Genomic DNA, 20656 nt, shown 5'->3' with positions numbered 1-20656 from the left:
CATTCCAAGCAGACAAAGGGGGCCTGCTCCATTCATGTTTTTTACTAAAGCACCCACACAAGTTTCTGTGCAATGTACAAACACGAGCCGGCCCTGGGGCTGCCTTCTCTCTGAGGTGGGGAGGCAGGAAGCAGCTGACTGATCCAAGCCCCACCCACCCTCCATGCAAAGCCTAACCCCACAATTCCAGGCAGCGACACAGCACCCCCCTGGTCCCCTCCTGGAGCTGCTCCTCAGCAGGGGGCACACCAGAGTTTGCCCCTACAATGTTGAATGAAAAAGGTTTCCCCTCCCCTGGTAACATGGGGTATCCCCAGGTCTGAGAATTCCCCCCGGAAGCAACAGTGAATGCCCCCCAGTCATACCTCCCACTCTTTCAGGCCTTAGGGGACTCAAGGGGGGGAAACTGAGGCACACAGAGGTGGAGTGACCTAGCCCGGGCCACGCAAGGCAGTGCAGGGGCTGGCCCGACCCTGACAGTGAGGGGGGCTGGGCTGGGGCAGGAGGGGCAGGAGGGAGGGCCGACTCCAGGGAGGGCCACACTTGAGGGGCCTGCCCAGCATGGAAGCCCCCCAAAGTAGGTTCTGAACTATCCAGGTGCATCTGGGAAGACCCTCCAAAAACAGAGCCCACAGTCTCAGTCCGGGGGATCCCCAAAAGAGCAGCCGCCAGCCAGGCTGTAGGTCAGTCCTCTGGCAGGCAATCCTTGGCACTGGAAGCCTTTGTCCATTAGTGTCAGCCCCGAGGGGGCCATGATGGGGGCCGCCCAATGTCCACTGTGATATTGGTGAAGAGTGGCTGCCGAGACACCTCTAAGACCTGGTATCGCACTGACCCAATGCCGTCCCGCTTCATGGTCAGCTTCGTGTTTTGAATCTTGGTAAACCTAGATAAGATGGAAGCGGGTCCAGATCAGGGCTAACCACCAAACCAATATGGTACCTCTGGGGCTAAGGCTCAAACCATCCTAGCTTCTTCCAGGGAGGACTCCGTTCTTCCTGCCACCCTCTAACCTCCACCTGCCTGGAGCCCTTTTGCTCTTGCATCTGCCCTCAAAACAGAGATCTCACCCTCTTGAGTTCAGAATTGTGACACCCTCACAAGTGTTCCTTATCTCATACCTTCCTTCTGAGACTCATACCCAGCAGGGGGCATCCCACAGGCACCTTGAATGCAATGTGTCCTGTGTATCAGCTCATCTTTATTCCCCAAGCCCATCATCTCTGCCATCCTCTCTGTCACTCATGCTTTAGACACTGTGCACTCTCTGTTTATTGAGCAGTCCCAGGCTCTGCTCTAAGCACCAGGGACACAGCCAGGCAGGACAGCAAGGTCCTTGCTCTCAAGGTAAGTCTACTCCACTAGGGGAGACAGGTAATAGACAGGAACCCATCAGACTGCTACGGGAAGGCAGGAGAGGGAGACCAAGATGACTGCCTTGGGAGGGGTGAGTACGCGACATGAAGCTAACAGCCGGGGAAGAGCATTCCAGGCAGAGGTAACAACAGCACATGCTGATCCTAAACGGGGAAGAATTTTCACAGGAAGTAGCTAGAGCCTAATGGGCCAAAGGAAAAAACAGTAAGATTAGTTTGAAGGCCAGAGTATGTATGGGCAGAGCTCTGTAAGTCAGAGGAAGCAGTTTTTTATTTCGTGAGTAAGAAGACACTGAGGGATATTTAACCCAGGTTGGGAGGGGGGAAGGGGACATGAGCTATACAGAAGGGAAAAGGGGAAGTGGGACCCCAGCGGGAGGCCACTGCAGTAGTCCAGACAAGATGACAGAGGCTGCCCTGGGCAGAGGTGGTAAAGGGAAAAGTTGTTGGGCTCAAGTATGTTGTGGGGGTGGCACTGACCTGACTTGCTGATGGTTTGGACACTTAAGGTGAAGGAAAAAGGAATCCAGGAGAACTAGATTTGAGGCAAAAGCAACTAAGTAGATGGAACTACCATCCAGAGTTCATTAAGCCAAAATGTCTTGCCACCTTGCCACTTCCCCACCCAAGGCAGACATCACTAACTAACTGATGGTGGCACCTAGACGCGCTATTCCTGAAACAGGACCAAGGGCTTGTGTGTGCTTCCGGGGCTTCACTCCCACCCCATCCCAGTACTCTGATCCTCCTAGTCCTTCAGAGCTCAGCTCAGGTCCCCCTCCAGAGCCGTCCCAACACTGAGCACTCTCCCTCTGAGGGGCCTTGAAGCCCCTTCCTTCCCTGCTCACCATGGTTTTATCTGAACAGCTTTTCTGTCATCTCCCTGGATGTCAGGTGCTTCATGCTTCTGCCAAACATCAACCCTACGTCAGTGCTGCAACCTCCCTGACGTTTACACCCTGGGTTCAGAGCAGAACCACCCTGTTCCAGCTGGGGGCACAGCAGCCTCATACCCAGTACATCCCCTGGGCCCCATCCCTCAGGCCTCGGTGGCCTCCCTGCTGCTCCACCAGCTCTGCCAGCCCTTCACCTTCTTCAAACTCAGGGGGTGGTCTTTCTGAACCCAAATCTGATCCTGCCCTTTCCTTGCTTAAATCCCTTCCATGACTCCCTAGCACCCCTGGGACAAAAGTGAAAGTCCCACCCTAGGATTTGACAACCAGCACTGACCCACCACTACTGTCACTCTCAGCCTGCAGAGATTGTAACACCAAAGAGCTTCAGGCTCTCAGCAAATAACATGCATGTTCACACTCCAGACTCCCACAAATGCTATTCCTTTTATCCAAATTGGCCTCCTCCATTAGCCTGGTGAATATAGTACTGTGCCCAATGTAGGTGTATGACAAATATTTGTTGAATGAATAACTCTTTTCAAACTTTCATTTACCATCACCTCCTCCAGGAAGCCCCCTACCATCATGCCCTCTTCTGCCAGGACAATACCTTGCCCTGATCACTCTGTGCTGTAACTTCCGACCTCCCTCCCTAGAATCAACTTCATGTGGGATATCCAGCAGGGATTGGGTAGACTGCTCTGGGCTCCCCCTCCCCACAAAGTTTGGCACCAGACAGTCCTACAGCAGTGTCCCGAAGCCCTTATCTACCTTCCACATGTCCTCAGCAGACACAAAGTGTTGCTACATCCTCAGAGATGGAGCTGCCTACTCTAGTCTCAGAGGGGTCTGCTCTTTCTTCTCCCTGACGCATGCTGCTCAGGCCACCTTTGTTGGGTCCCCATGCCCAAGAGCTGTGCCCGGGGTCTCCTACCTCTTGTCCTATCTGCTCTGGTACAAGGGAGGTCTGCAAGGGCACTGATGGGAATGCAGTGTGATCAGGGACGACTGCAGCCCTGCCTTAGCATTTCAGTCATCAGGAGTCAGGCCAGCTGGGCAGGTGTCTGGGGTGAGGCTGGGCATGGGGAAGGGAACAGGGAGTCATCCCGTAGAGGTCAAGGGTCAGGGGCCTTGGGATTCCCTCTTGGGATCAGCAGCACTGTGGGATCACCTCCAGAGAGTAAAGGGTCAGGGGCACCTGCAGTCAGGGGTGCTGGGGATCACCTCTGCGGGTTCGGTTCGTTATGCTTGTCCCGGTCGTGCTTGATCATGCGGTAACGGCCTATGCGGATATCTGGGCGGGAGATCTTCATCCCAGTCAGGGAGATCCTGGGGATGGGGACAGACTGACTGGAGCAGACACCAGGCAGGGCAAGAAGTCCCACCCTGTCTGTGCTGCACCCTCCCTCACCCGGTCTATTCCCAGCCAGGCCCTGCTCACCGGTTGAAGATGTCATCATCCTCACCACCCCAGCCCCAGTACTCGTTGGGGAAGCCATTGATCCTCAGAAACTGGGCTTTACTCAGGCCTGACACGCCTCCAAAGTAGCCTGCGTAGGGCAACCTGTGGCATGGGAAGGCAGGGGCAGTGAGGGGCCTGGGGGGATTCCAGGTGGAGGACTCGAGATGGGATGTGGGGAGAGGGCTATAGCGGCCTGAGCAGGGGCACTGGAGCTGGGAGCGAGGGCTGGTGGGGAAGAGGAGGTGGGGCAGTCTGGGTGGGAGGTCTGGGTCCAGGGAGAAGGGAGCCCTCACCGGAAGCCGAACTTGTCCATGGCCACGGCAAAGTGGCGGGGCTGGTCGCCACAGCGGTACAGGTTGCGGTCATCCATGGGGACCAGGTCTACGTCACTGAAGATGAAGCAGTCATAGGTGGCGTCCTCCTTCAGTGCCTCTAGGAAGCCCACGTTGAGCAGCTTGGCCCGGTTGAAGGTGTCCTCACCATGCTGGGGTTGGTGGAGGGCATGTATCAGCTCTGGGCCTGTGGTTGGAACCTGCCACTTTACCACTGTCCAGAGCAGTCACCATGGACCTTCCAACCCCTTCCTGAGGTGGCTCCCCACAGAAACTCAGGATCAAGTCCAGCTCTTTATCCTGGACCTGGCCTTCCAAGGGCTTTTATGATTTGGCTCCAGTCTCCTCAGACCCCAAGACCCAGGTATGCTACATTCTTCAGCAGTCCCAGAATATGCCAGATGTTTTGGTCCTGAGGCCTTGGTGTTAGCAGTTCCCCCTGCCTGGAATGCCTTCCCTCTCTGCTTCTCAAGTTCATGTCTGGAAAGGCCTCCCTGCCCAAACCCTCCCACCCACTCCTTCCTGTGTGCTTCATTTATGCCAGTGTCCATTTAAACTGTGACTTAGAGCTTTCATTTTACTCATTCTAACATGCCCTGTGGCCCTGCCCTTTGTGCCAGGCATCTTCTTTGGGCCAGTGGAAATCCTAGAGATGAGCAGCACCAAGTGCACAGTGTTCCTATTGGGCACACAGTCCCAAGTGAGATGAACAGTGAATGCCCCAATGAACGGTGTCTAAGGTGCAGAAACCACGAGGACTGAGCCACCAAGCATCAGCCACCTGTCTGCTGGCTCATGTGGATCCACATCCAACTCTCTGGGCAGCCTCTGACACCAGGACAGGGCTGGGCTGGATTCACTTGTCTCCCCACAAAATGACAAGCATGGGTCTATAGGCAATCGTGGTCCAGTGATCTTGGGGTTCCCTGAGAAATGGGGCCAAAGGGCCAGCTCTCCTTCAGGCTGGGATCCTAGTCATTCAGGCCCAAGTTCCAAATTCTGGCCAGAGCAAGAAGATTCCGTGGCAGGAGCTGGTTCCCAAGTCCCCTGCTCCAAACCACAATCTCCAGGCTGGAGAGGCTCCTACGGAGGCATTTTCAAGTGAGTCCTTCTGGAAGGAGGGAAGGAACAGCAGTCCCTCCTCTCCACCAGGCAGCCTGGTTGGGTGGAGCTGCTCCCCTCAAATCCTGGACCACTCAGCCCCCCTCGCACTCTCCTCCCACAGTACCTTCTCTCCCACCTGCCCCAGAGCAACTGTCTGCCTTCTCTGGGTTCAGCGGCACTCGTTTCTGATCTCTCTCACCAGCCAGGAACCCTAGGTTTCTCCCACATAGCTCATAAACATGTTCAGTTCTCCCCCATCTGAAAAATAAACCTCCCTCTAGCCACTGCCCCTACCTTTTGCCTTCCCTTCCTAGCAGAGGGTTTTTTTAAAAAGAATTATCTCCAATTGGCTATTTCCATTTTGTCAAATCTGATTCCTTTTTCAACCCACTGCAATCTGCTTCCGCCCCCACCATGCCCCTGAAATGGCTCTCTCTGGGCCCACCTTGTTGCTAAATCCACTGGACGCTGCTTGCTCCACATCCTTCCTTACTCCCCCGGCAGTGCTAACACAGCTGCCATGCTTCCTTCTTGATACTTATTCCTGGGCTTCTGGGACACTACAGTGTCCTGTCTGCTCGAACCTTTCTGGCCAACCTTTGCAGCCTCTGTGTGGTCCCTCCTTCTCTACCTGTCCCTTATGTGCCCAGGTCCCATGCTCCCTGGGCAGGCTGGGCACTGTTGGCTTTAGGGACCATCTATATACTGATTGCTCCCAGATCCCTCTTTCTACTTCACACCTCACTCCTAGGTCAACTCACTTCTCCAACTGCCTGCTGAACATTCCTCTCATACTTTCCCCAGACACTCAAACTCATCACTGCAAAAAAGAATTCGGAGTCACATTCTCTTCCAGACCTGCCTGGTCCTGGGTTTCCCCTTTCGCTCCTGGCCACAGCCATCCACACAGCAAACAGCTGAGACAGCAGCCCTCAAGGTATCCTGGTATCTCCCTTCCCTTACTCTCCCCTATTTGTGTCACATCTCTCCCTTTCTCCCAACTACTGCCCAATAATGTGCATGTTCACCATCTCTTTCCTGAACATCTGGAGCCTTTTCCCAACTGGTCATCTGCCTCCAGTCTCCCATTCTATCCTGTTCTCCACAAGCAATAAGAGAGAGCTTTCTAATAAGCAGACATACACATTACTCTCCCCTTAATGCCTTACAATAGTGCCCCATCACCTTCAGGCTGGAATTTACCCACTTAGTATGCCTCCTAAGACCTTTCTGGATTTGTTCTCTGCCAGCTCCTCCAGCCTCATCTTTGCTACCCAACTACATGTTAGACCCCCCATCTCAGCTAACAGTTTCTGAACAAACAAGACTACGCAATTCTCTAGCTGGGACCTAGGTCCTCCAGATCCCTGTGCCTAGAATGCCTGCCCCCTCCAGTCCCTCCACCTGCTAATGCCTGTTCATCCCTCAAGATCCATCGCAATCATCACTGCCCAACCCCAGGGCTGGACAAGCCCCTCTTGGCCCCCATGGCCTCTGCTGCAACTCATCACACATCAGCATCCTGGAGTCTACAGGGACCCAAGTCCAAGTCTGGGCATTCTCTGTGTGGAGGAGACCCACATCAGACCTTCCCTGGGCCACAGTAACCAGCTCCAGCCCAGTCCATGGTAGGGCTCAGACACTGAGCTGAGCCTCTGGGCCTCAGCTGTGGCTGGCACTTGGCCCTAATGTAGACTGCATCCCTCTTTCAGGTCTCTCCTTGGGGGTCCCTGAACATTTTCTCCTAGCCAGCATACCCTAAGCCTCCACAACCATGGGCTGGGGCCTACCAAGGGTAGACAACAGGGCTCACCCCCACTGAGGCTACACACATATGGATCACACTACATTCACATATCCACGACAGACAAGGACCCATGCATGCCCCCACCCCCACGTATGCACCCATGGGTGCTGTGGGTTCTCTGGAGACCAATGCCCGGACTAGGGGCCACAAGCAGTGCACCTGGTTGATGACGTAGATGCCATAGCGCAGCCTCTGTCGCCTCAGGATGGGGTGCAGGTAGTGGAGCCAGTAGTGTAGGTGGTGCTCCCGGTGTCGAAAGGGGATGATGACTGCCACTGTCTGGGCTGGAGTGCAGTCAGGTGGTGTGTAGCGGCCGCCCAGGAGCACCCCTGGGTTCTCCCTTTGCACACGTTCCAGCGGCATGGGTGAGGTGAACTCAATCAACAGTCGGCCCACTGCAGGCAGGGTGGTGGCAGGGTCAGGCCTTCATCAGAATCCAGAGACACCAGCCCTCCCTCTCAGCTTGAGGCTCCTGGAACAGTCCTCTTACAACAGCCCCAGACCCACGGGCCAAGGTCCACTCCCCCAGTCAACCAGGTCAGGTCCTCGGCCCACCCCTACAGGCAGGCCCCAACCCTGCACTCACCGAGACCAGGTGGCGAGTCAGGACAGGGCGGCAGGACAGGAGCCGTGGGGCCGGGCCGGGCGCTCGGAGCCTCGGGGAGTCCTGAGCTGGGGGCAGTGGTGTTGGGCCGAGAGCAGTTAGTGCTGCTGCTGGCAGCTGGGTGGAGGGCACGGGCAGGGCTGCGGGCACTGAAGCGGCTGAAGAAGGCCAGGTGCTGGGCGTAGACGTCAAAGTAGAGGATGACAGCCACAAGAAAGTGCAGCAGACAAAGAAGGAGCACAGCCTTGCAGACGCGCTCCAGCGTCCCCCCAAGCAGTCTGCTCATCCCGCAGGCGGCCGTCGGCCCGCCTAGTGGGCCCGGGCATCCGGCTGCCGGCCTGAGCAGGAGCAGGGGTAGGAGAGAAACAGACCCAGCAGGTCAGGGTGGGGCGAGCAAAGCTATCCACCCACCTCCTGCCTACTGCTCAACTCATGGACCCACATCCTCACACTTACCTGCTTATACCCTTTGACACTCATGGACTCACATTCTACCTGCAAATAGACACACAGACACAGTCCCTGGCAACTCACTTCTCACACACCTTTACACACCGGAGTACTAAGCCATATTGTTTGCATTCCTCGTCCTTAATACCACACACACATGCACAACTGCACATGACCTCACACTCAGGTACATGCCCTTATTGCACTTTACACACACACACACATATGTATTCTCAGGAACATAGACACATGATCAATGACCACACTAAACATAGAAACATGTTTACCTAAAGACCCACATGTGTGTATCTGTGCCTCAGAGACAGACACCTGACAGGGCTTCCTCAACCCAGGACTCAAAGTCTGGGGGAAGGGAGACCATTTACTGAGTACCTCCCAGGAGCACTTTATATTCATGACTTTTAGTCCTCCCAGGAGCATGGTGGGTAGTGGTTTGGTCGGACATGTCCCAGTGGCAAGCAGGCCAGGCCAGCTGGGACCAGGCTGGGAAGTGGCCCTCGGCATCCAGGTGGCCCAAATATGGATAAGATGTTTATGGGAGCAAGAGGTCAAAATATGGGGTGGGGCACAAAACACCCCTCCCTTAACACCTCAAGGGTTGGGATGAACTCTGAGACCTGCCCAGCCTTCTGGTTCTGATTCCCAGAAGAGGAACCCTTAGGCCCTGAAGACGGGGCACAGCACTCAGCACAGCAGGATGGGGTCCTGCCTGAGCCCTGGCTCCAGCTGTGTTTCCAAAAGAGCAGCAATAATTCTGGGGCATGTCCAGCAGTGCTGCTGGGAGCAGGGTGAGTCTCACAGATACAAAGTATCACACAACCACAGACACTCTGGGTCCCTGCTATATAGTTACTTGCACTCACGCACAGAGAACTACATACAGAGTCACAGACACACTCGGGTGACAGTAACTCACAGAGTCACACACTCACACACAAAGCCTCTGCTTCTGGACTTACACAGCCATACATACAGGCTCCCGGGCAGCTCACAACACCCAGCCCCAGGTACAAACATGCCCACCCCTCCCTCCGGAGCAGGGGTTCTGGGTCAGGCTGACGGCTGAGAGGTGCGTTTGGGCGGGGCTGGCAGGCTGAGTGGCCTGAACACGTGGCACCCCCAACCGGGGGAGGCAGCAAAGACCCGGTGGGTGTGGAGCATGGGGGGTTGAGGGGTGTGGACTGGGTCTGTGGATGTGGGGCTGGGGCCGAGGCAAAGGGGAAACGTTGGGTGGAGCCCCTCCCCGCACCACGAGGCCGGGGCGCGGGCGAGGACAATAAGGGAAGCTTCCTGGGGGCGCGCAGAGGAACCCCGGGGGAACCGAAGGATGGGGGTGGGGTGCGGTAACGTCAGGCCGGGGTCTGGCCGCCTGCTCCTCTCACCGGTCCTGGGCGGGGATCTCGGGGCGTCCCTCGTGGGGCCAGGTCTGGAACCTCGGGGCCCTAGGCTGGGGCGGCGCGCGCCCCCCTCTCACCCGGCGCTCGGGGCTCAGCAGGGGGCGCCGCTCCGACTCGGGCTGGGTTCCCGGCTCCGGCGGCTGCGGACGGCTCTGTCCCCCATGGCCCGGCCCCGCCGCCTCCCGCCGCCCGGTCAGCGGCCCCTGCGGCCCCCGCGCCGCCTCCCGCCACCGCCGCGGGCCATGGAGCCGAGCAGCCCCAGGGGGCAGGGCGGGGCCGGGCGGCCGGGCAGACCCACGGACCCGCGGACCGATGGACCACAGCGCCGCCGCCTCCCTCCCGCGCTACGGCGCCTCGGAGGGGCAGGCCCGGCTGGCGCGCCCGCGCGCGCGCCCCCGCGCCCCCCGCCTCCAGCGCGCCCGCACCCGCCGCGCGCCCCCGACGCCCGCCCCTGCCGGCCGCCAAGCGCGGCGGAGCAAGGGGACAGAGGCGGCACAGGACCAGGGAGGGAGGGAAGACATCGGTCGGGCTTATCCAAGGATGGTGTGAGTGTCAAAAGCATTACGGAGAAGTGCTGGGTTGGAGCGCGAGCCCAGCCAGAGAGGATTCTGGACATTAGGGCCGACTGGGGCGGGCAGGTTAGGAATTTGTCAACTCATTGACAGCAGCATGATTACAGGTCCGCCTTCGGCCAGCAAAGGAGACTGAATTAAGTAGGGCCCTTAAAGGTGTGGACGAAACTATGCGTTAGGGGCCTGGAGGTGGGTGGGACTTCTAGGGTTACAGGAGTAAGAGATTGGCCAGGAGTGGGAGGCGCTGGACAGGGTCCTGGGAACAAGGGATCAAATTAGTTATGGGCAGGGGATGACGCTGGGATAGGCAAACTCAGTGAATGGGCTCCAAGCCCCACAGGGTTAGCTGGTGATGGATGCCTGAGGGTAGAGCCAGGTAAGTAGATGTGGCCCGTTTGGGCTTAGCAGACACAGACCTGAGGAAGGGGACTAGGAGGACACGCCTCCCCCAACACCTGGGCCCATATCCCCGTACTCATTGTTCCCTTCAGTAAAGATGTTCAGGGTTACAGAGTCCTCAGTCCAGTGCAAAACTGGTTTCTGTCCAGAACAGAGATAGTATATATGAATAAGAAAGGCAAGAGGCTGGTGAAGTTGAGGCCTATATGCCTGTTTACCCTTTGTGAAAGGTGGTGAAAGGCGAAGGAACAGAATCAGCACTGACCCAGACAAATACCATGTTTATTTCACAAACACTGGGGAGATGGGGGGGAGATGGGACATGGGTGCACAGCTGCACACACAAGTCATCAGCAGCCCACTCCTCACACTGAGGATCCAGCCAGGCAGTGCCTCTAAGTCAACAGGCAGCGAGAAGTGAGTGCAGGGGGGGCCTGAACACCAAGCCCCCTGAAAGGCTAAGGGGCACAGCTCCAGCTGTCCCAGGAAAGCCACAAATAAATAAAAGTGGGGCACGGCCCCACTCACACAGATCATCTAGTCACCCATCTTCACTCTGGAGGTCTGCAAGAGAAGAATAGGAGAAGTCAGGAAGGGACAGGGGAATTGACAAGACACTGACAAAAGACAAGCCCTAGCACACCCACGGCAGGACTGACCGACCACAGCAGATGGAGGACTGGCCCAGGAGGGACATGCTGTGACACACACAGGTTTGGGACAGACTGGAGAGAAGTGGCATTTGGACAGTACTAGTCACCAAAAGTCAACCCAGTTAAGTACCCACAGTCACACTCAAGATCCTCAGGCTGATTCTTAGCCACACTCAAATGTTGTCACACAGATGAGATATATGTAATTCAGAACTGCTGTCCTACTGACAGCACAGATACATACAGGCTCTGAGAAACACAAACACACCAAGACAGATTGCTGCAGACAGAGACAAGACTACAAATAAAGAGACAAAATAATAGTACAGAAAGAGAGAAACTAAATCAATGATACATAGACACAAAGCAACAAAGAAAAAAACAGAAGAGTCATCAGTGATACCAGACTAAATCGAAATCTTCACATGGAGAAAACCAGAAGATGGGTAGGAGGTGCTGTTTAGGAGTTCTCTGGTTATAGGCAGAGAAGGGAGTACTGTGGCTCCTCCAGGAGGAGGGTAAGGCTGGGTTCAAGACAAGGACAGGGGGATGTAGCACCTGAAGGATGGCAACAATGACTCCGAAGAGGCCGATGGCACTACCAAAGATCTCCACGATAAGAATCTTCACAAAGAGGCTGGGGTTCTGCGCGTCGGCCAGAGCGGCTCCGCTGCCCACGATGCCCACGCAGACTCCACAGAAGAGGTTAGACAGGCCCACTGTGAGGCCAGCCCCAAACATGGAGTAGCCTGTGGGGCAGGGGGAGGGAGAGAGCACTGAGGCCAAGCCAGGCACAAAGAGAGATAAGGACAAGGGCTCAACATATTCTACTGGGGCCAATCACCACCCCAAATCTGAAAATCAGGCCAAAGTCAGTGAGAAAATATCAAATGAGGAGTCTTAGCTGGGGCACGGGAAGCAGGTATGAAGCCCCGGCTTTTTACCTTCATATACCAACTTACCTGCATGGTAGTTTCGATGGCCAATGGCCTGGGGGTCAGTGGCACTGAAAGGCTAAAGAAGGCAAAGATATAACCAGAAACCATCCCCACACCACTCCTCCTCCCTCTTCCCTTGCTAAACAATGCCTAGAACACACTGACATGGATGCCCACCCCACCCTGGTCCTCCTTACCTCAGCCATGTTGCTAATCACAATTGCCATGATGATACCATAGATGGCCACAGCCTCACAGAAGATGATGCTGGTAGTGGCATAAGGGGTGAAGAGGAGAAAGAGATGAGAAAAAAACCAACCTGCCTCCCCAGAGAGTCCCCAGCCACCTTTTTCTGCCAGACATCCCATTAGCAGCATGTCAGGTCAAACACATAGGCAGCTCCCCATGTAGTTGGTTCTGACAAACCTTCCAAGGGCCTCACACTTACCTGACCAGGTTCTTGGTCTTGATCCTAGGGGCCTTCACCCCTCCCCCAATGATGGAAGAACCAGTAATATAGATGCCCCTGGTGGAAGGGTAAGAAACCAATGAGCAGAGCTTCAGTTTGCCACTGCCCCCAGGATGACTAAGGACCCAGTGACACCACCTGCTATGACTCAGCACCCCCCCATCCCACCACCCTAACACTCACCACGCTGCCCCAACCACAGACAGGGAGATAGCCAGGCCAATGCCCAGGTTCGACCACATGAACGGGGAAGTCTCAGTCAGGAACCTGGTGTTAAGTCAGGGAGGAGAGCAATTCAGCCCTGGAAGAATGGGCCCCAAACTCATCCCCCCAACCCCCTCCAACCCCACCAGTCTTGCGTGCTAAGACAAGACACCTCTTATTTCCCAAAGGTCTATAACCCAGGCGGCTGGGGGTGGGGTGGGATAGGAGTTCAGACCAGAGAAGGCAGGCAGGCTGCAATTAGAAAGAACCCCTAGGGGAATCCTCTCCCAGCCATCCCTTACCATGCTACATCAAAGCGGAAGCCCAAGTCAAAAATGGTATAGCAGACTCCTGCAACAGTAAGAAAAAAGGTGTTAGGGGCTGCTCTCTAGAAAGAAGTTCCCTAACCTGAACAAGAAATTGCTGCCCAGCTAATGGGCCACCTACTGATAGGTTTGCCTACCCCCAAATCAAGGTAGAGTCCCAGGCTGGCCCCCACCTGACAGCACAGCTGTCCATACAGATGTCTGCTCAGACCTCCATTTTCCTGCCACTCCCTCAGTAATATCTCCCTCAGTGACACCACCTCACAGCCCAAGACTCTCCACGGTTAGCCACCGACAGGCCTGAATACCCTGGAGGGAGGAGGGGAGCAAGAGCTTCGACCAGGCCCCACCAGATCCCGCCAGTCCAATCCGAGCCCCGTTTACTCAACAAGCTGTGGGGGGGAGGGGGGAAACAACCAGGAAAAGAGGAAGTGGACCAGCCGACTCGTGACCCAAGCAGGCCAGTCAGGAGCAAGAGGGGACCACAGCAGTGGGACGGGGGTGGGGTGGGGGCAGTGCCAGAAAGGGATCGGACTGCTCTCACAGCCCGCCAACTACCCCCACCTGTACCCCTCCTCAAGCAGCTGGAGATTCGGGTCACCTCTGTCGATGTCAGAGGCCGCTCCGAAAGGGGTGAGGCAAGTCCCAGAGCCCGGAGCACAGAGCCAGCCCTGGGGCCCAGTATCTCCGGGCCCCACTTCCCCCGCTGAACTGCAGCCCTGCCAGCTCGGCGCGGATGCTGGCCCCGCCCGTCAGGGCCCGGCCTCACCTACGACGAGCATGCAGGCCCAAAAGGCCACGAAGACCCCGGAGTACAGCAGCGCTAGCCCCGTCATGGCGGCAATGACAGCGGGGCTCAGGTCGGTGGGGCCAGAGCTAAAACCACGTCCCTGCGTCCACCGTCCGCCCCGCAGCTTGTTCGCACGCCCCGCAGCGTCACCTGACGCACCCACGTGACACCCGGCGCCACGTGACCCACCGCCAGGCCCTGCGCCGCGTCGCTGCGGATGCAGAATGTGGCCATGGCCGAACTGCTGGCGCTGAGGGTGGTGGAGGTTGTAGTCTTACACTTCGTTCCAGGCCCCGCGCCCTTCTTACTGTGTACCTCGATCTCTGGCTGATCCCTTTCGCGTATCTGCAAGCCCGCTCCTCCTCAGCCCGGATGCTTCGGCCCCCCTTTGACCCACTTTACACCCGAGCCTGCTGTCAGACCTCCCTACCTTAGGCTCCAGGCCAGTGCTGATCCCACTGGCCTCCTCCCTTGCCGTCTGCAAGGGTGTCTGCTCTCGTCCTCACTTTGCTCATTCTGTTTCCGCTACCTGGAGCACTCTTCCTGCCCACCCCACTGTCTGACTAACACCAAGCAGTTCTCAGAAATCAATCTTCCAGCAAGCTTTCCGTAATCCAGAGGCAGGGTGGTGTGCCCTGTGAGCTCCCCTGCTGCCCTGATCCTTACCAACTTCAACAAGATGTTACTCTCCTGCTTAAAATGCCCTGGCGGCTCCCATTTCACTTGGAATTAAAGCCATAGTCTTGTTGTTCATATGAAACCTGAGCATAAGATTGTGTATCAACGATACCTTAATAAAAATTTAAAAAAACCCACGACAGTGTTTATAATGGCCTACCAGGCCTCTACACGCCCTCAGTGCATGTGCTAACACGCCCCCATTCTCAGCTGGCTACAATGGCCTTCCCTACTTCTTGAGCATAGCAGCCATACCTGTACTGCAATGCCTTTGCACTTAAGTGCCCCCTCTGCTTCTAATACACTCCTTCCCAACTTTCTATTTCCCTATAGCACTTACTTACCACCCCTCGGCATACTAAGTGCTTTGCTTGTCCCCCACCCCCACCCCATGAAAATGCAAGCACCATGAAAGATTTCTGTTGAGTTCACTGCTCTATTACCAGCACTTGGCACACAGTGGGTCCTAAATACAAATTTGTAAAATACATGACTGGTGCCCTCCTTGTCCTAGTACCATGGTCAGTTTACAGATCTGCTTCTGCCAGTAGACTAGGCACTCCCTGAGGGCAGGGACCACATCCCTTATTCACCTGTTTTTTCAACACCCTGAACCAATGTCAGTATGTCAAGACCCTCAGCAAATAAGGGAATGAAGAAATATCCCTGGCAGCTTCCTTCCTCACAAAGCGTAGTTTCACTGAGTGGAAGTTGCTTATTTAATTGCTTCTTTTCCCAACTACACTGTTTGGAGACAGGAATACAGTCAAATACAATTCAGATATCCAACCACAAGATGTGAAGTGTTTGATGAATAACAAGAGAGAGAAAGAGAACAAGCATCTGGTTTATTCAAGTTTCTGTGATCTCCCTAAAAACAAATCGGAGTCATCATAGACCAGCACTGCCCAACAGAATTTTCTGCAATAGAAATTCCCATACCTGTACTGTCTTCTCTTTTGGCTATTTGAGCACTGAAATATTACTGGTATGACAGAAACTGAGTTTTTAATCTTAGTTTAAATAGCCCAAGAGTCTAGTGGCTACTATACTAGACAGCACAGGTCTAGACTGGTAGTTCTCAACTCGGGCCAGTTTTGCCCCACTAGGTGACATTTATCAATCCGGAGACATTTTTGGTTATCACAGCTGGGGAAGAGTGTGCTACTGGCATCTAGTGGGCAGAAGCCAGAGATGATCCTAACTATCCCACAGTACCCAGAAGAGCTCCTCACAATGAAGGATTGTCTGGCCCAAATGTCAACAGTACCAAGGTTGAGAGACCCTGGTCTTAGAACCTGCGTTTGCCCTTGTGAGACCATCACCTGCACACCAAAAACTGGGATTGGCCAGAGGTTCTGGGCTGCTCCCAGGAGGATTTAAAAAAGCCACAAATCAGTCCCTGTAAGTCAAATAACAGGCATTTACTAAGCCAATATCTGCTCGGCCGTGTGCCAGTGCCAGGACAGGACAGAGCTGGATGCTATCCTCAGCTACTTCAAGGATCCTGGCAGATGGGTGAGGTTGAGGCAGGGAGCACTAAAGCCCTCAGTAGTGATTCTTAAGTCCATCTGTGTCTCTGGCCCCACATAGTATCAGCTGCTTCCTTCATCCTCATAGGCGATGGCAATCCCTCGTCTTCCACTCACAGCTCCTGTCACTGGTGTCTGACCCAGGTGGGGCTGCAGCCCCTGCCAGCTCCGGGAACTAAGAAATGAGGCTGCAGAGGGAAGAGACTGAGGCTGAGTAACCTGGACCTGGGAAAAGAGTTCAGATGGGAGTGGAGACTTGGCACACTTACCTGCAGGGCTGCTCTCAGCCAGCTCCAGTCGGGGCCGAGGGGTCAGGGCTGAGCATCCAGGATCAATTGATGGCTTCCAAGCAGGTGGAGGTCGGAGCTCCCCAGTAATGAGTGAAATATCTGGGGTGTCCCACAGTTCTGAGTCAGGTGGTGGGAGGGGCACATGGAAAGGAGAGCCTGGGAGAGAGAAAGAGGATTCATACTGGCTCCCTGATTCTATACTGCAAGTGTTTCCAGCTCAGGCAGTACCCCACCACTCACCAGGTAACAGATCCTTGTAATGTGTGAAGTGGGGAGCCAGGCCTGAAGGTGGCCACGCAGGGTTACAGGCAGCCTCCAGCTCACATGGTGCCAATACAGGCCGGAAGAAGTTACCAGAAAGCTGGGGAGCTAGGGTACCAAGAGGACAGGCTAACAAGACAAAGACATCCACCTCAGGGAAGTTGGCAAGCTTGGGAGGTGTGGGCCGTCCCAGGGCCAACACATAGCTACGCTTGCCGGCAGCCTGAGTCAGGTTCCGCAAGTGTGCCAGTGCCTCACGGTGTCGTGCCACACTCAATGTGCCTGCCAACAGCCCCACCACACGGGCATCTCTGGCCCTCTCTACCAGATACTGTCTACGTGCCCTTAGGCGCCTAGCCTGGGCAACTTTGTCCTGAGTCCGCCCAGTGTCTGGGCAGCAGGAGGAGAAGGGCTGCCCTGGTGCCCAGCCCAAGAGCAGCCGGCTCAGATCAGGGTCGAGGTCAAGGTCAGGGCTAGTCTCAGAGCCCCCCACATAGAAGGCACCATACTCTTCCAGACACCTCCCTGGAGCCAGGGGGAAGTGGCGCCCAAAACGTTCCAAAGGTTCAGGCTCTGGATTGAGAGAGCCCGTTGGCTGGGGAAGAGCTGGGCTGGAGACAAGCAGGTCCAGGTACCGCGGGCGCAGGAGAGTGGCCAAGGCCTCTGGAAGAAGGAGGTGGTGTCAGGGTTGGAGCCTGGCTAAGCAGGAGCCCTCTCATCCCCAGGAGACTGACTGTGACCCAAAAGCAAAGACTGGGGTCAAGCCCATATCAAGAGCTCTATGGGAATGTACAGAAATGGGGAAATCAAGGCACAACGTAGTTGGTCCACCCTTCCTGCATGCACAGGCAAAACCCCTTACCTAGGGCATGGGCACAGGCTGGCTCACTCAGTAGCACCACAGGCACTGTGGGGTCTGGGTTCTGGGCCTCAAAGGCCTTGGCGCATAGCTCCAAAGACACAAAACGTTGACCAAAGACAAAGGCAACGGGCAGTGGGCAGGCTGGAGGGCTTAAGCAGGCAGGGCCAAAATGTACAAGGGCCTGAGCTCCAGCTTGCTGAGCACCCAGTACATCCACACAGCAGCTGCAGGGGAGATACCGTTAGTGAGAAGAGTTCTCATCTGGATGCAATGCTGTCATCAATGGGAAATGTGGTCAGTAAAGAAAATGTTACTAAAAGAAGACACTGTCGTTGAGGGGAGCTAGTATCAGGAGAAGAGAATATCATCAAAAAGAAACACAGCCTGGAGGCAGATACTGTCACAGAGGGGAAATGCCATGAGCCCTGGATCCCTAGACCCTCAGTCCTTAAGCTCAAGTTCACACCTGCCATATGCTGTGTCCCCCAGAATGAACATCTTCGACCCAGTGATCTCTTCCAGTCGTGCAGCCACGGCCCCCGCATCTCCCAGTAGCTGGTCAGGAAACTGTAAGGCCACCTGTAAGCATAAACCATTGAGCCTGAAACAGCCTCTCCTCCACCGAGTCTCTTCAAGGAAGAACTTCTGGGAGTCCCTACCTAACCTTTAAAGCCCCTCCTCCAGAGGAGCACCTCCCCACCCCGCCAAGCCCAGTCCTAACAAAATTACCCCAAGACCCTGCTCCTCTGGGCGACCCATTCCTGGAGAGGTGAGCCAACCCTCCCTAACCGCTCTCACCCGCAGGCACCCCAGGTCGCTGACAAACCCAGAGATTCGCTCCAGCTCATACACTTGGTCCAGGTCCGCAAGAGGAGTGCGTAGGCCTGGGGCGCCGGCCTCTCGCTGCAGGGCCGCCTCTGCGGGGCTGCTGAACGTGGACTCCATGAGGCACAGCTTGGGTGGAGGAAAGCAGCTGGTACTTCCCTCGATCAGCTTCACGCCCCGTTCTCAAAAACAGCGTTCAATTGGTCAGAGCCGCTCGGCTGGGGTAGGAGCTGGGGAGTCCGCCAACCCGCAGACCTCGGACGAGCCCGGCAATCTACCCAGACTCGCCAGTCTCTACTCCACCTGGGCCTACCCGGAGATTACTTCCGGGTTTGGGGGCGGGGCCAGTAGTATTTTACCATTCTTAAATTAGCATGGGGCCCCGCCCTCTAACCTTCGCCAGACCCGCCCACAGAGAACCAAAGGTCTCAGCAGGGCAGGGACCAATCGGGAGTGCCTGAGAGGAAGGCGCGGAGCCTTGTGGGTGTTGAAGTTCCCCTGACCCTCCTCTCCCGCCAGTTTACAGGCTCAGCCCAGCACCCTCCCTTAGAATTGAAATATATATTTTCAATTATATTGAAAATAATTGCTCCAGTTTGAGCAGCTCCAATCCGCGGTACACTTGTTAGGCGCTTCACGTGCACTCTATAGTTTGGGAGGTAGAACTACGTAATTTTAAAATTCAGGTGCCAAACTGCCTGGGTTTGAATATTGTGCTCCAGTTTGAGCAGCTCCAATCCGCGGTACACTTGTTAGGCGCTTCACGTGCACTCTATAGTTTGGGAGGTAGAACTACGTAATTTTAAAATTCAGGTGCCAAACTGCCTGGGTTTGAATATTGTGCTCTGACACTTAATACTTAACAAAAATCTCAGGAAAGTCACTCAATGACTCTACAGTGGTTTCTTCATCTGCAGAAAGGGGGCTGTAGCCCTAGTACTCCTAATAGGAGTATTAGGTCAAGGCAATTTGGATACAAAACTTCAAAAAGTAGTTCTTTGCATATCATGTCCTGAAAGCATTTGCTATATTACCCTTCCCCCAGTCTGTCAATCTGGCAAACATTGAGCACTTACTGTTCATAAGGCACTACAGTCTTAGAATTTAGTCTTTGAGTAAGAATTGTCCCATTTTTACAGATGAGGAAATTGAGGTTCAAAGCAAGTCAGTGGCACAATCATTATCAAACCCAGGTCTGATTTCAGAAGCTGGGCTTTAGACTCCTCATTCTCCTAGCTTATTTCTGCTACATTTGATCATGGGGGAAAGAAGGAGGGAGACACATGGATACCATGTAGCAGGAGAAGAGGACTAAAAGTAAGTGAAACATGTTCAAATTCCCCAGAAGTGAGAAATCAAGAGTAAGATTAAAATGGTACTGAAGAGGGGCAGGGGAAGGGGACAGAGTAGCCTTAGGGTGTTTCACATGAAAGGGGGACTGATGCTAGCTGGCATGAGAGACTGAAGGAGAGTGAAGAATGGAGGACAAAGAATTTGTGCAAAGGTTAGGGAAAGAACAGGGGCAGGAGTGAGACAAATGTGGGAGTAACTAGTTCTTATCACCTCCAAGGAGACTCAAGACTCAGGGATGGCAATGCGGAGAACCCAGTACTGATCTCCAGATCTTACTGAGAAGGATGGGGTGCCTGAGAAGCAGCCTGGGTGTAACTAGGGTTGAGAGACAGAAAGGGAGGGGACCTTGATTAAGTGAGGAGAGCAACAGCAGGCCAGGAGCTGTCCCTGGTCCTGACCAAGCCCTGGGCATTGTGTGCCCATCACCTACCACAGAGGTGGGAGCTGTGGGTACACAGACAACACTAGGTCCTTTCTTCCTTTTCTGGGGGATGCCATGCATCCTCGCACACAAGCTGAGCCCTACTTTCCATACTTCTCCTCAGCCATATCTAAGTTTGGGTATCTTCCATAACTGCACATGAGAAACCCACCCTTGAACTCAAAGCCTCTATTTCTTCCCTCCCAACTGGACCAAGCCCCACCTCACTTTCAGCCCAAGGCCCCAAGTCCCCTACCTAGGAAACCTCCTATCCCCATCAGAAATGAAACTTCCTCCAGGCAGCTTTTCTTCACTGTTCCCATTCTGCCAGCTTAGCATGGTAGCTATGGACTAGATCAGCCTTTGTTTTAATAGAAAAAGGCAAGGCAGAACAAGGGACCTAGTTCTCAGCACTTCTCATTTAATAAATGTATGCACGCATAAACTGGGACTAATTTAATGAGGTGTAGGGGAGGCTGCTGATACTACTTCAGTCTCCACCTCACTCCAAGAGCAATGGCATTATTCTGAATGGCTCCAGTCTAGGTGGTGTGGCTACAGTAGTGCCCCTTTCACCCTAACAGAAGTTGGCCCCACCACTCCCTACCCGGGCCTGGGTCCAAGAATCCTCCCA

At 54.9% G+C, this 20656-nt stretch overlaps 3 protein-coding genes across 7 annotated transcripts; all 3 read right to left on the bottom strand.

Annotated features, from left to right (window-relative positions):
* Positions 1–26: 26 nt before the first annotated feature.
* B4GALT2 (beta-1,4-galactosyltransferase 2) lies at positions 27–9792 on the bottom strand. Of its 3 annotated transcripts, XM_017672077.3 has the most exons (8): positions 9435–9544; positions 8038–8076; positions 7564–7919; positions 7137–7372; positions 4028–4218; positions 3714–3836; positions 3497–3601; positions 27–886 (listed from the first exon to the last, which is right to left on the bottom strand). In XM_017672077.3, the coding sequence occupies exons 3-8, from the start codon at positions 7865–7867 to the stop codon at positions 736–738; spliced, it is 1110 nt and encodes a 369-aa protein (XP_017527566.1). In that variant the 5' UTR covers positions 7868–7919; positions 8038–8076; positions 9435–9544; the 3' UTR covers positions 27–735. The 3 variants fall into 3 exon arrangements, with proteins under 3 accessions (XP_017527566.1, XP_073089888.1, XP_073089887.1); XM_073233787.1 differs by lacking the exon at positions 8038–8076 and having other exon boundaries at positions 9435–9792; XM_073233786.1 differs by lacking the exon at positions 8038–8076 and having other exon boundaries at positions 9527–9665.
* An 889-nt stretch (positions 9793–10681) lies between these two features.
* On the bottom strand, positions 10682–13956 carry ATP6V0B (ATPase H+ transporting V0 subunit b). Its single transcript, XM_017672048.3, has 8 exons — positions 13780–13956; positions 12987–13035; positions 12664–12747; positions 12460–12537; positions 12209–12278; positions 12036–12087; positions 11632–11822; positions 10682–10984 (listed from the first exon to the last, which is right to left on the bottom strand). The coding sequence occupies exons 1-8, from the start codon at positions 13844–13846 to the stop codon at positions 10958–10960; spliced, it is 618 nt and encodes a 205-aa protein (XP_017527537.1). The 5' UTR covers positions 13847–13956; the 3' UTR covers positions 10682–10957.
* A 1351-nt stretch (positions 13957–15307) lies between these two features.
* On the bottom strand, positions 15308–18650 carry DPH2 (diphthamide biosynthesis 2). Of its 3 annotated transcripts, none has more exons than XM_017672052.3 (6): positions 18222–18650; positions 17890–18002; positions 17424–17647; positions 16541–17224; positions 16280–16456; positions 15308–16198 (listed from the first exon to the last, which is right to left on the bottom strand). In XM_017672052.3, the coding sequence occupies exons 1-6, from the start codon at positions 18366–18368 to the stop codon at positions 16074–16076; spliced, it is 1470 nt and encodes a 489-aa protein (XP_017527541.2). In that variant the 5' UTR covers positions 18369–18650; the 3' UTR covers positions 15308–16073. The 3 variants fall into 3 exon arrangements, with proteins under 3 accessions (XP_017527541.2, XP_017527542.2, XP_017527543.2); XM_017672053.3 differs by having other exon boundaries at positions 18250–18647; XM_017672054.3 differs by having other exon boundaries at positions 18274–18647.
* Between the last annotated feature and the right edge of the window lie 2006 nt (positions 18651–20656).

Source organism: Manis javanica, chromosome 4 (assembly GCF_040802235.1).
Source record: "Manis javanica isolate MJ-LG chromosome 4, MJ_LKY, whole genome shotgun sequence".
NCBI classification, from domain to species: Eukaryota; Metazoa; Chordata; class Mammalia; order Pholidota; family Manidae; genus Manis; species Manis javanica.
This window is presented reverse-complemented; position numbering and strand designations above follow the sequence as displayed.

Coding starts and splice junctions, on each gene's coding strand:
- DPH2 (XM_017672052.3), bottom strand. CDS start 18,368: ATGGAGTCCACGTTCAGCAGCCCCGCAGAGGCGGCCCTGCAGCGAGAG. Junction 18,003..18,221: donor GCGACCTGGGGTGCCTGCGG/GTGAGAGCGGTT, acceptor TTATGCTTACAG/GTGGCCTTACAGTTTCCTGA. Junction 16,457..16,540: donor TTACAAGGATCTGTTACCTG/GTGAGTGGTGGG, acceptor TCTCTCTCCCAG/GCTCTCCTTTCCATGTGCCC.
- ATP6V0B (XM_017672048.3), bottom strand. CDS start 13,846: ATGACGGGGCTAGCGCTGCTGTACTCCGGGGTCTTCGTGGCCTTTTGG. Junction 12,748..12,986: donor TTCCGCTTTGATGTAGCATG/GTAAGGGATGGC, acceptor ACTTAACACCAG/GTTCCTGACTGAGACTTCCC. Junction 11,823..12,035: donor CCATCGAAACTACCATGCAG/GTAAGTTGGTAT, acceptor CCTGCCCCACAG/GCTACTCCATGTTTGGGGCT.
- B4GALT2 (XM_073233787.1), bottom strand. CDS start 7,867: ATGAGCAGACTGCTTGGGGGGACGCTGGAGCGCGTCTGCAAGGCTGTG. Junction 7,373..7,563: donor TGACTCGCCACCTGGTCTCG/GTGAGTGCAGGG, acceptor CCCTGCCTGCAG/TGGGCCGACTGTTGATTGAG. Junction 887..3,496: donor AACGAACCGAACCCGCAGAG/GTGATCCCCAGC, acceptor CATCTTATCTAG/GTTTACCAAGATTCAAAACA.